A 13,690-nucleotide genomic window follows, 5' to 3' on the forward strand; every position below is an offset into this window, starting at 1 on the left:
CATGTCTCAACTCACTCATCTTCCACCCACGCTGGCCCCTCCTGCATCCCTAACTCCCCCGTCCCTCCCCCCGCCCGGTCAGGGTGGACCAACATCCACCTTGTCATCCAAGCCAGACCCCGGGGCAGTCATCCCCAAAGCCTCTTACGCCCTCAACCCCTACTTCCAAATGGTCATCAAGCTCCAGTCATCCCCCTCTTCAATCTCCCCCCAAACCCACCCTTAGTTTCCAGCCACTCAACGGTGCCAGCTGAGGGCCCATCCTCAGCCCCCTGGCTGGTTACCCTGCAGCTCCTCCCCCTCTCCTGGGCTCTTAGACTGCCAGGCCCTGGGACCCGTTCCAAACCTTACCTCTGATCTAGATCACTATCTACTGTAAAAAAAAAAAAAAATCCTTGATGAATCCCTCCTGGGTTTGGCATCAGCTTCCACCTCTTTGCTCTGGAATAGTAACAGTTGCAGCTAATACCTACTGACCATTTGCTGAGTACCATTCTACGTGTTTCACATATGTGAGTGCCTTTAATCCTTAACAACACTCTTCTGTCCATTTTACAGACAGGAAAACCAAGGCACAGAGAGGGGAAATAACTTACCCGAAGCCACAGAGCCTCTCAGTGGCCCAGCTGGGATGGGAACCCAGGCAGCCTGGCCCCAGAGCTCACACACTTAACCATTCCACAGAACTACCTGGAACCCAGGGTGGATCACGATTGCATTGCCAGCCTCCATTCCCCCCAACTGCCTAGGTTCCGGCCACAAGGGCTGGGCTCTTGAGCCCGGCACACCTTCACCTATGCCATGCTCTCTCATCCAGCTCCCTGCTGCCCCAGCCCCTGCCCACTCTCAGCGGCTCTTCCTGGGAGAGCACAGCTTCATCAGTCACAAGGTGCCCCTCTCTGGGATCGGCTCACCCACTGCACAGCCCCGGCACTAAATATGCGAGCTATTAGCTTAAACTGCTGGATTCGATCACGTGCATGCTGGCTCTAAAATGAGACACATTTGGAACACAGCCAGATGTTGCTCATTGATTCATTCTCAGCTGGAGATAAATAGAAGAGAGAATGGTTTTGTTCGCCTCCAGAAAGACTCAAGAGGTGACTTGCCAGGGAGGCTTAACTTTGCCGGTGACGCCACATCGCCGCGCTGGCCTGCCCACGCCGAGATTCCTGGGGAGACGCCCCCGGGGGACATTCCGGCCCTTCCACCAGAGTGCATGGGAGCCAGGGGGTGGGGGGGCGGCCACCCCAGGACATCAGCCCCTGTCATGGCACCATTTTGAATGTGGGGAGGCAGGGGCCTGTGCAGAAAAGGGGGCTTGTTCCAATCCCAGAGGCAGTGGGCAGCGGAACCCAGACTCCTGACTGCTAGCAAGCTGCTACCACTTCTTTTCTCGAGAAAAGGGAGGATGTTCAGTATAGAAAGCTAAGGGTTTCACCCCGAGTGGGTCAGCCACGTATACCCTGAAGCCCCACCTCCTTGTAGGTCCTCAGGTGCCCAGCAACCTCGTAATAAACCGTCACAGATCCCGCCTCTCGGGCCACAGCCACGCCTGTCCTGGGCTCGATGTGGAGGACGCTGCTGGCCGAGGAGCTCCAGGTTCCAGAGAGGCCTGGGAGAGGAAGCCCTGGCTGTCACTCACCATTCCCACATCCGATACTGCGGCCAAGCCCTGTCCCCTGTGACCGTGCCAGCCTCCTGGGGGCCCCGCCCAGCCCCATGCTACACACTGCTGCACCGGGGGCTCATTCGTCACCCTCAGGGTAGAAGCCATCCCACTGGCCTCAGCACCCTGGCTTGGGACCCCCACCCCCTCCCTGGCTCCTGGCTGTGGCCACCTGGGGCCACCTGCAGGTCTAGGGCACCTGCTCTCTGCGCAGCTGCCTCCCTGCCCAGAGTGAACCTCTGGCCCTCCTTTCTCTCCACTGCCTCCCTGTTTGCAATCTCCTGATCATTCCCTTGTCCTGGGATGACCTGGGAGCAGGCCCTCCCCACAGGACTGCCCCTGCCCACCCCCAACTGTTTATCAACCCCTTTTTAGCAAACAAAGCTGGTGTTAGGCTCAAGAGCTGGCGCTGGACAGCACTTCTTAGTTAAAAGCCAATCACATTATAGAATATACACCACAAAATAACAACCACATTCTATTTCTGGCACATTAGATTTGTTTTTCTTTAAGGGCAATGTTTAACTGCCTTTTAAAATGAATTTAATGTGATTAAAAAAATAAGGAGTCACTTGGAAAATGTGGAACAAAACAAAGCAAAACAAGTAATGTAGGTCATAGGTATACAGGTGGTGTGGGAGCGGCTGAGATCCAGAAGTCGTGGAACGGGCCCAGCAGCTATTCTTTGCTTACATCTCCTTTGGGAGGTACTCTGTCCTACGCTGGAACCACTACCCACGAAATGCATTCAAATGAAACAAGTAGCTCCTCCGTCGCATTAGCCACATTTCCAGAGTTGGACTGTGAGTGCCCCCCGCTTCAGACAGTAGATACAGGGTATCTCCGCAGCAGCAGAAACTTCTACCAAATAGCGCTACGTGAGCGCAGGGCTGGCAGGCTTGCTTGGTAAAGGGCCAGATGCTACACGTGTCGGGCTGTGGACACGGGTTCTGACGCCTGCTCTTGAACCTCCTACGAGCTCTGCTTGTCTTACCCTTACAACAGGAGCCCGCTCCCATCTTCATGACTGCCTGGATTCAGAAGGGTTCCCCGGCCAGTATCCGCCTCTCTTACCTTCCAGGCCGACCAGGACTGTGGCCAGACAGAGGACGTCCCCCACCACCACCGCTCCAGACAGCTCCGGGGAGATGGCCTGTTGGACGGGCAGCGGGACGAAGTCGGAGAGGCCCACGTGCTCTGAGTCCCACACGCTGAGCAGCGTCAGGCCGACGCTGACGGTGCGCACGACGCACGTGTTGTTGGTGGTGCCCTTCCCAATTTGCACAAACTCGTCTCTAGGCACAGGAAGGGGAGGCGGGCTCTCAGTCTCAGGGAAGAAGTGCCCGACTTCAGAGGGAGAAACACACTGAGTCCCCTGCCCGGTGAAGCTTCTCGCTGACCGTGGCCCCAGACGTCCTTCTGGCTCAAGTTTCCCAAGCAGCTGCTGCAGATCTGGGGCCACCACAGGGCCACATGAACCTCACCTCCTCTCCTCTTCCCTGGGAGGAGCCCATGGCCCACAGCTGGGGTGGCCCGGCGCACATCCCCCACATTCGAGAAGGGAAGGCTGAGGCCAGAGGGCAAGGTGAGCTACAGAGCACCTGCCAGGCCCTTCCCAACAGTGAACTGGGACATTCTCAGGAGGCACGACCTCTGCCCCCTGCCTCCTCTGTAAAATGGGGATGAGAATGCACCTGTGTCCCAGGCTCGACGTAAGTGTGAAACCAGGTCGGTGCTATAAAGCAGTGAGACCAGCGGCCGGCACATGGTGAGTGCTCGGTCAACGTCAGGCCTGGACTGGCCGGCCTGAGGGGCAGGGTCTCTGCCTTCCTCCCTTTCCTCCCCCATGCCTTCTGACCCCTGAGCCCTGACTGGTCTCCAGGAAAGGTGCTCCCACCACAAAAAGGCCAGCGGGACTTCTGTGGGGTAGCTGAGGGGCTGGGAGGACCCGCTTCCACTTCCTCCAGGGTAGCCTAGGTCTCAGACGGATGCACGGCCCATACCACGTGCACGGAGCTGCACAGTTTGCCAGAGGCCTTCTCGACTACGGCCTCAGCTGGTGGCCCTGAGGACGAGGCAGGTTCCCCACACAACAGGTGTGGGGCGGAGGCCTGGAGAGGCGAGCTGCCTTGCCTGGGAAGGGCCCACAAAGGGCAGAGCTGGGGCTTGAACTGGGTCTAACCCCAAACCCCGGTCCTTCTACCATGCTACGTCCCCTATGCCTGGCCCCGGGTATGTGAGCAATAGGGGACAAGTCTGTCGCAGGCCTGTGGGGAGGCCAACTTACAATGGACACCCACACCTGGATATAATCTTCTGCCCCCCATAGTCCCTAGCACCCCTGCCCAAGCCCCTCCTTCCTCCTGTGCCTGATGCCTCTCTCCTGCTCTTTGCTGGTCTGCAGGCCCCTGGGGCAGTAGTTCTCAAGCTTTAGAATTGCCTGGAAGCCTCCTTAAAAGACAGAGAGTTGGGTCCTGTGCACTTGCATTTCTAAGGGCTCCCAGGTGCTGCTGGCACTGCTGGTCTGGGGACCACGTTTTGAGACTCACTGCTCCAGCAGACCCAGTCAGAGATTTCAGCAGGCCCAGACTGAGGCCACGGCTCTCTTCCTGCTCTGGAGAGCGCCCTCTTGCCTCACATGAGGCCTGTGGCTGCAGCTGTATTTCCAAAGAGCCAAAATGAATTGCACGTGGAGCCAGATGTGACCTGGTATTCAAACCCACTTCCTGGCTGCGTGACCTTGGGCAAGTGGCTTGACCTCTCTGAGCCTCGACAAATGGGCTATAGTGAGGCGTCAGTGAGACACAGTAGAGGCAGTGAACGTCAGACTCCTTCCTCACCCGCACCGGAGCACTGGATGATGTGCGTCTCCCCTGCAGGGGGCTTTCCCAGGCACACAGAAGTCTTACCACAAGCCCTCCAACCACAAACCCCGACACTGTGTCTCGCCTCCTGCCCACCAGGGCACATCACCAATGGCTTCCCGCCACATGGTAATAAAGGCTCTGGGCGCCGCTTTCCCCTCACTCCTGCCTCCTGGCCGAGCCCAGGGCTTCCCCCTGTGGCCCTAGAAGTGTGGCACGTCCCCTCCTCTTGGCGACTGCAGGTAACAAAGTCTCCTTTCAGTCGTACTAGGCTGTCCAGTTGCCATCCAGGTACAACTGAGGCACGCCTTCCCGTGAGAAATGAGGGTCACCCACAGCCTACCTGTTGGTTGCAAAGCTGAGGACCGAGTTGTGAGCATGGAAGATGTCTCCGGAGTTGTCATGGAAGTGGACCATGAAGGTCACAGTCGTTCCCAAAGGCAGGGCTGCCAGAGCCTCCTTGTTCTGGGTGTGCAGGGTGGGGCTCATGGAGATCCTCAGGTAAGAAACTGGGGACACCTGAGGACAGTGAGCAGGTGTGGTGGTGACCACACTGGGAACCAGCCTCCCCAGGACGAGACGTCTGCCCCCAGGCGGGTCACCTCCCTCAGGAAGGACCGGGAGCTGGATCGACTCGGGGGTCACGGAAAGAGGAAAGGCCTTGGTCTCCTGAGCATCCCAACCTAGTGATGAGACTGCTGCCTCCCCACACAGCAGCCTGGGCTTACAAAAAAAACCCAACCTACAAGAATCAAAACCCATGGCTTTGAAAAATTAGATTATTCACATTTGCAAAAATATCCCCTGGGCTTTGAATGTTCGGTTTCTCTGGGAAACCTGGCTCTCCGGGTGTTTTAAGCGGAAACAATGCCCGTTTGGACTGCAGAGGAGGCATTAACTGGGAGCTGCTGGGAGCCTGCAGGTGCTCCAGGGAAAGCAGGCTGGGGAGGAGGGAACCCGAGCTCCAGAGACGGTGGCCTTGGTCCCTGAACTCTGAGTAAAATCTATCCTGGCCAGAACGTTTGCCCCCTCAAAAGACCTAATTTCTGGGATAAATATCAGTGGGTGCAGTGACAGGTATACAGCTGGTGCTCACTCAGTACATATTTGCTGAAGTAGGGTGAGCAGTGAGTCGCTTCCACTTACTCAAAGAGTAGGGTGGAGGGTTCCCTGCAAGGCACCCACCTTGAAGCAAAAAGGCATTAATTAAGGAAGTAGGTCTGTGACGCCAGCAGGATCTCAAACTTGAAGTCACGCATCTTGTCTGTCACTCAGGATTCAGAATGTGGCCAGGGGGAGGTACAGGAGGGAAATCTGGGGGACCCGACCCAAGGACGCCCAAGGAGAAAGTCCCTAGCACAAAGGAGCATGGAATGGCAGGGGGCCATGGGAAGCATTGTGATGAGGCTGGGGGACACAAACCTGAGCCCGGCCCACGTGGGTTAGGGCCCAGACCCTGCCTCGCGGCCACCGACAGTGACTCACTTCCACTAGGAGTCTCAGTTTCCTCGCCTGTAAAATGGGTTACTGAATTCTCCACGTCACCACGTACGTAATGCAAGGATTTCTGCGCTGGGTGTCTAGCACACGCAGTCACTGCTCGTGGGCACCGACCATGCTCCAGGTACCATCTGTCCTGTCAGGACATGGGGGTGCCAGCCCCAGCAAATCACAGGCCTCACTGGGCCTCAGTTTCCCACTCTGTGAAATGAGGCCACTGCAATCAATAACCTCTAAGGAACTTCAGCTCTGACACTCATATAGCTTTTCCTCTAGGACCTCTGCCCCCAAGTTATTCTTCAATAAATTCTTCCATACAATTTCTCAGCTGGAAGGTGAATAGATCCATTTTACAACTGTGAGGGGAACATTTTTACCTCAATGCTCTTGCTTTTATTACTCCAAAAGGAGGAGAACACGATCCTACCTTTACAGCAAAGATGATGGTTTGGTTGGCCCCGAAAGGCTCTTGGGCAGTCACTTCAATTGTGGATGTCCCAATCATGGACCCTGATGTCACGAAGCCTTTCTCGTCCACATGCACCACGGGAACCTTCTCCGGCCCATCCAGGACTCGGTAGCTCAGAGATGCTGCACCATCCCTTGGGAAAACAAACAGACCCAGTTTTTCAGAGCGTGGCTGTGGGAGCAGGTCTCGGTGAGGGGCCCGGCATCCCTGCCCTGAGATGCAGCCATCTGGGCTTCCTGAGCGCTCCTGGGAGAAGGAAAAGGCCTGATCCTGGCCCTGCTATGCATTAGGACCCAGGTAGGCAGCCTGACTGCAGCCTCCTCAGTCACCCATGGGAAACCTATTGTGGAAAACCGATGGTTCCAAGGAGAGCGCTGCTTCTGGGAGAAAAGACTGAGGGCTGAGCTGCTCTCATCCCTTGCACAGGACTTTTGCTGTAAAAGATCTTTTCTGGGGCACATGGTTTCCCCATTTACTGACAGAAGGCAGGCTGGCACAGTGGAAAGAGGATGGGGCCCCAAGTTGGGCAGATCCTGAGCACAGTCCCAACGCCCCGCAGACAGCTGCACGCCTTGAGGCACCTTGTGTCTCCTCTCTTGGCCTCAGTTTCCCCAACTGTAAAAGGGAAGCAATGGTCCTAACCTGTCCTATTTCCAAGGGCAGGGAATGGGATGAAAATGAGCTACTTGCTCAGAAAATGGTTCGTAAAGCTACTAATGATCTGCAGTGGGTAGAAGCCAAATTCCACAGTATTTTATACTCTCACGTTTATTATATAATAAAGAAACAACAGGAAGGAAATGTGTTCAGCCCCCAGGGCTAGCCCCCTCACCTTCCTCTTTGCACGCAGCCCTCCAGACCCTCCTCAGACAACATTAAAAAAGTATTATTGCCTCTGCTTCAACTTTCTCCCCCATCACCTACCCCTTCCCTGGAACCTGCAGAAGTTCTGTTCATCCTTCAAGACCCAGCTCAAGGGGCGCCTGGGGGGCTCAGTCGGTTAAGCATCTACCTTCGGTTCAGGTCGCAATCCTGGGGTCTTGGGATCAAGCCCTGCATCCTGCTCAGCGGGGTGCCTGCTTCTCCCTCTACCTCTACCCCCTGCTCGTGATCGAGCTCTCTTGCTCTCAAATAAATAAATCAAATCTTAGAAAAAAAAAAAAACCCAGCTCAACCATCTCTATCTGACATGACTCCCCTAAATCGTCGCATAGAAGGCCCTTTTTTGGGCTATGGCTTAACCATTATACCTTGTTTGATCGTCGCCCTTCTCATGTTGTACTTCTCTTTTCCCCACCAGAATGTCATCCAACTCTGTCCCAGGAGCCTAGCACACAGCCTGGCATTTAGACACTTGTGGCTGAACGAACACCACATGTGTGTGTTTCATGCAACATGCAAGTACCCCTGTGGTCCTCAGAGCCCCCACTTTGCAAACCACAGTTCGCATGCAAGTCATTGCTACCAAAGGCACCCCACGTGAATGCAAGGCAGGAATTATACTTGCAGACACTGATGTACATCCCCACTGAGTGGGGATCTGGCTGAGTGCAGGTCTGGGTTGCGGCCCAGAATTTGCATTTTACCATGCTCTCAGGTGATGCCCATGCTGCTGGTTCAGGAATGATACCCACCAAACAGCAAGTCTTGAAGACAAAGGGGCATTTGAAAATTTAACTCTTCCAAGGTGGTACTTTTTTCCCTTTGGAGTCGCGGACTTGAGCAGTAGGCATTAAAAGCTTTCTGGGTGACAGGGAAGAAAAGATGGACCCACGGGGACCAGTGATGTGGAACAGCAGGAGAAATCCATGGGGAAGACAAAGGGGAATGCAGAAGCCGCACCCACTTCACACCAAGAGAGACGCAGTTCGCTTGAAGCATCCGCGGCTCCTGACAACTTTGACAAACGAGTCGTCGGATGTGCAGCGCAGCTTCTCAGCCCTGCTGCAAACAAGCGCTGAGTCACGTACCTGTTTGTCTGAAGCTTTATAAATGAGTTGGGTGACATTAATATTTGTTCTGCTTCTATTTCAGGGTTCAGCAGCAGCAGCTTCTCGAATACCTGGAATGGAGGGCAAGGTTTGCTCTCTGGGATGTGCTGGAGTTCCGTCCAGGCCCCTGCTCCCCTTCTGGCAGTGAGACCAAAGGGGCCCAGAGAGGAGGAACACTGTTGTGGGCACCTGCCAGGCGGCAGGGGATGGGATGGGAAGGGCGGACTTTTAAGAGAGGCCAGAGGTGTGATGAGAACAAGCAGGCAGGCTCATGTTTGTGCACCCCGACGGCAGCTGCTTCATGGAGCCAGGGAGCACAGGCCGCCCCCCAAGTTCCCGTGGTGGGGGGATCTTTATGTGCACGGAAGGCAGTGTACAGAATAACAGGGCCCAGGGTCTGGCTCAGCTGCTCCTCACTGTGCCCATCTCAGAATAAGTCCCATCCGCCCCTTGGCCCTGATCTTCCCCCCTCTTGCCATGCTCTCCTGGGAGCTGCACAGGGTGGGGCGGGGTGTGTCATTGAACCAGGCTGGCCCATGAGAAACCTGGTAGTACTGGAGCGAATCAGATCGAATCTGATCCTCACTTCCCAGGAGCCCCGAGGCCTTCCACAGCTCCCCAGCCCAGGGTCGCAGCTCTTACGGGAACTCCAGACCCCTCCCGACAAGCACCCTAATTGTCCACCGCCCTTCCAAGTCCCTTTCTCTAGGGGGCCTTGGGAGGACCTCCTTTGGCATCCGCGCCTGGATGCTGAACCCAGCTTTGAGCTCCCCCTCTGGCTTCTGACCTGATCAGACGGGCTGGATGCGAAGGGCCCGGTTTTCCAAGGAAACCCCTTCCCTCCCAGCACTGCTGTGTTCTGAATCATATACATAAGCCCAGATTTCCTCCTCTGTAAAATGGGTCTAAAACCAATAATCCTTGCCATGTCTGTCTCAAAATGCTGTGGGATTTGTGTGGCGACGCGACTGGCACTTCCTAAATGGTGAATGATAAATGGTCTCTGGGAGCGAGATGGGGTTCTGGTTTCAGGGGTCCTTCCACAAGGCAGGGGGCGCCCAGAGTGGAGCAGCCTCCCTGGTTCTGACTCCGACACACACACGGCACAGGAAACACACCCACAACTAGTTTTCCTCCTGTTTTTCTTAAATGCATGTGCTTTTTTGCCCTTCTTTAGAGGGAGGGGAGGGTGTAAGAGCGATCTAACTTTCCTGTTAACTCAAGCGTCAGGAAAGCAACAGTGCGAGCACCAGGGTCAACAGCGATGGACCCGTGGCCTCACCACCCAGGGGACAATGACGGGGAGGTGAGGGGCCGGCTCCATTGTGGGGAGGCTGCTTCTCATTGCCTGCTGATTCTGCCACGTGGCAAGACGCCATATCTTCAGGACAAGCTGCGTCCTGGGTTTTTAGACATCTTCCTATTTTTAAATGTTGGCAACAAATAAAAATTGTTTCAGAGCACTGCATGAACCAAAGCAAATACGTCTGTGGGCTGGATCCAGCGTCTCAAAGTTTCTGATGTACTCAAACCTCCAGCTGCTGTCAGCTAGGGAAACCGAGGCACAAAGATGTTAGGTGACTCAAGTGAGGTCACAGAATTTGGAAGCTACAAAGCCCCGTCTTTAACCCCATGAGAGGTGCCGGACATGATTTCATTTTATTTTTAACTGGGAAGAATGTGCATTTGTAATTGGGTCCGTGTAACCATATTTATCCATGTGCGTGTGCATGTGCGTGTATACATGCGTTGTATCTGTGCACACATGCACACGTGTGTATGTGTCCGTGAGTCTGTGTATGTTTGTGTGTCTATGTGTGCATGCATGCGTGCAGACAGAGGTGAGGGGGTTGCTAAATGGGTGTTTCTTTCTTTGAAAATCTTTACCCCCAACGAGGTAAGCGTCTAGGTTAAAAATGGCTTATTTCATCTTGAAGCGGAGGCTTGAATCTGTTTCTTTTCTCATGATATTTAGGGGACACTTTCAATTTTTCTTTGCAATTTAGGGGGAGCCAGAGGTTACTGAGTCCCAGATGAGTAGAATGGGGCCCTGTGAAGCTAAAAATGCTCTTCCGAAGCAACTTGTCCCCTCCCTAGTTTTAGAGAGGGGCCCCGAAGGACAGGGGAGGTAGGAGGGCAGGCTGGAGACAGAAACACAGGCGCTGAGCCCCGGTGGGAGAAGAACCACTGCGCTCTACATCCTGACTCAGTGGTGTACCCCTGGGGGTTCTGAGCAGCCCCCCTCCCTCTCTGAGGCTTGGTTTCCATCTGTGAATCAGTAGGTCACACTGTCTGCCAGGCCGTCCACACAGCACAGCCCTCCAGGCCTTTCTGGGCCCACCACCCACTCACCGCAACCTGGAGGGACACTTTGACCCCTACCCCCTCGGGCTGCAGACTCATCATCGGGCAGCAGTGCCCGCTGGCTTCACAGGAACACCTCCCAGGTGAAACAATACTGGGAAGTGGCGAAAGGCAAGCCTGCCTCCGTTAAGTGCTGAGTATTTGTGAAATAAACACAGACAATTCAATGAATGCTTCATGATTTTCCAGCTTCTTCCTACTATGAAGGTGCCTCAGACTCTTAAGTGCAGAATTATCTGCTATTTGTGGAACACACTGAGCTATTTCAGACCTCCAGGACTTTGTACACGCCATTCCTCCCACCTGGCCTGCCGGCCACCCAGCCCCATCCTGATGGCCCTGGGTAGCCCCAACTCTGGGCTCCCACAGCACCTTATATACTCCTGACCCCTGCAGGCCAAGAAGTCATCAGGTGCATGGGTGGTAGCAGGGCTGATGTGGGCCCAAATGACCCTGGGTGGGGGGGGCACTTGCTTTCCCTCTAACGCTGGCTTCTGCCCCCTTGCTCTTTACCTGGATTTGGATCTCATCGGTGAGTTCTTTGGCGAGGCCATGCAGCTGCCCAGCGGTGGGGTCCAGAGCCTTGACCACCACCCTAAGCCCGGTCCGGCCTTTCACCCGGCCGTGCACGTTCATGGCAAAGTTGTACTGTGACGGAAGCCGTAGTGAAGCCTGGAACAGACACCAAACACATTCTCAGGGAGGGCCTGGGGCCCTGGTACCCCTGACAGCTGCCTGCCTGTCCTCAAAGCCTGCTGCCTCCCCGCTCTGGCTGGGGCCCGCTAACCCCAGCACCCGTGCAGCAGGCAGAGGTTCACAGGTGCAGGTGGGTCATGCTGGGTCAACCCAGCTGGGCAGGCCTTCTCAGAGCCTTTAGTGTAGGGAGTGGGCAATGAACCAAGAGGGATGCTAGGCTTGGCAGTGTTTCCCTGAAAAGCCCCACACATGACATGTCTGTGCTTAAGGAACAATCTGGGGAAGCACCTGGTTCCAGGGACGGGACCCTCCCCAGCCACCCCCTTCCTGCTGTGCACAGATAAGGCAAGAAGAAACCTCCCCAAACCACCCCCCACTTGGGTCCTGCATGACCACGGCCCACTGGGGGTGGCAGACTGAAGTCACCAGGGCTGGCACCCCATCCCATTTCCCTACTGGCTCACTGGGCGACATATACCAAGTCCCTTCCCACAGATGGGCTCCAGTCAACACAAAGAGGGAGTCAGTAGCTCCTCTTCCAGCTCTGTGGTCTGAGGAAAGGCCAGGGTCCCTCTCAGAAGGGCTAAGGGGAGGGGAGTTGTCCCTCAGGGGTAAATCTGGAAAAAGCCCCAGGGCTGCCAGGCATCACCTGAGAGAGAAGGTCAGAAGTTACAGACTAGGTACCCTGACCAAGACCCGATGATGTTCTGGAACTTCTGTGACCTCCCCACAAGGCTGTCATTTTTGCTGCCTTCTGAAGTCGGTGACCTACAAAGCCCGTCTGCAGTGCTTAGCAAGCACATTGCTTAGAGTGGAAAGGGCTGCGAGGAGGGAGAGCTAGGAGCCCAGATTCCTGGACAGGAGAGCACTGGGAGCGGAGGAAGGACACCAGGGGAGAACGGTGTGGCGGCAGCATTTGCAAGGTGTCCCGATGAGCCCTGAGAGAAAGAATGGGGCCAGGACCGGCCTGGGAGTGAGGGTGCAGACCCCACATGCAGAAATATGGGGAGAACCCTCCCTGCTCTGGACATTGGTGCACATGGGAGCGGTGGAAGGGGGCCCAGGGTGGGCAGTTACCTCATGGTGTCGTGCCCGGATGTCCAGGATATCGCGCTTGGTGACAGACCAGTGGAAGGTCAGGCCTGGCACAGCGTTGCCAAAGGAGAAAGGGTTCTGGTTGTTGGTGATCCCGGTGATATAAACAGGCATCTGCAGGAGAGAATCTAGGCCTGTGACCACCGGAGTCCCCCTGCCGAGAGTGCCCCCTAAAGCCCTGGGGCACTGCCTGAACTACCTCTCCACTGCCTGGGTCCCTTCCTAACTCCTTCGTGCCATGGGAGCTGTGCCCCATTCTTCCCTCACCAGAGATGGGCCCAGCACAGGTGCAGGGAGGGCTGGCAGAACAGCCAGTGATCAAATAAAAGACAGAACCGTCCCTCCGCACACGGTCCTTGGGCTGTAGACGGTGTCTCACCTTAGCTGACCGACCCCTCTTTGTGATGTGACCCCCCTCCCCAGAGCTCTAGGGTACCTGCAGCCTCCCAAGTGGCACAGCTCATCCTGCCCCGCGGTTGGTCCCTGCTCACGGGGGGATGGGCCCAGGTGGGATTTGAGGTTCCTGAGTGCCCGCCAGGGGAAACACGTGGAGGAACACTGCCAAAAGCCAAGAACAGACTCCGTGCCAGGCTGCCTGGGTCGATTTACAGTTCCATCACTTACTAGCTGTGTGACCTTGGGCCAAGGTCGTAAGCTTTCTACGTGTGTTCACATCCTCATCTATAACAGAAGGATGACACAGGGAGCAACCTCACGGGCTGTTAATGAACACTGAAGGAATTGCTGCACAGAGCACGGAGCAGAGTACCTGCCATATAAACGTGAGCTCCTGTGATATGCCAGGTGCTATTCTAGGTGTGGGAAGCTGGTGGACCTGGGCGGAGGGGGGGGCGGGGTGGGCACAGGTGTCACTCAGTAATTGTGCCAGAGAAAACACAGGAGCCCGGAGCAGGAAACACAGGGAAGGCTCCTAAAGCTGGAGCCTAACCCAAGGACCAGCAGCTGTTGAGCAGGAGAGGGAACAGTGACCTAGCCATGAGCCCGTCAACCTCATCCCAAACCAGGACTCTGAGCCCAAGGC

The 13,690-nt window shown here is 55.6% G+C and overlaps 1 protein-coding gene across 2 annotated transcripts in view; it reads right to left on the reverse strand.

The window, feature by feature from the left end:
- The window catches only part of NUP210 (nucleoporin 210), a 106,258-nt gene that overhangs the window by 9,961 nt on the left and 82,607 nt on the right, over window positions 1-13,690 (reverse strand). For both annotated transcript variants that reach the window (XM_028101643.2, XM_088027107.1), the window contains exons 27-33: window positions 12,631-12,762; window positions 11,371-11,529; window positions 8,473-8,564; window positions 6,461-6,635; window positions 4,877-5,052; window positions 2,744-2,964; window positions 1,479-1,615 (exon numbers count right to left, since the gene is read on the reverse strand). In XM_028101643.2, coding sequence (XP_027957444.1) covers window positions 1,479-1,615; window positions 2,744-2,964; window positions 4,877-5,052; window positions 6,461-6,635; window positions 8,473-8,564; window positions 11,371-11,529; window positions 12,631-12,762 — 1,092 coding nt within the window. The remainder of the gene's footprint in view (window positions 1-1,478; window positions 1,616-2,743; window positions 2,965-4,876; window positions 5,053-6,460; window positions 6,636-8,472; window positions 8,565-11,370; window positions 11,530-12,630; window positions 12,763-13,690) is intronic.

This window comes from Eumetopias jubatus, unplaced genomic scaffold (assembly GCF_037043125.1).
Source record: "Eumetopias jubatus isolate StellerSeaLion01/CBP00866 unplaced genomic scaffold, mEumJub1_p1.0 scaffold_1, whole genome shotgun sequence".
NCBI lineage: Eukaryota > Metazoa > Chordata > Mammalia > Carnivora > Otariidae > Eumetopias > Eumetopias jubatus.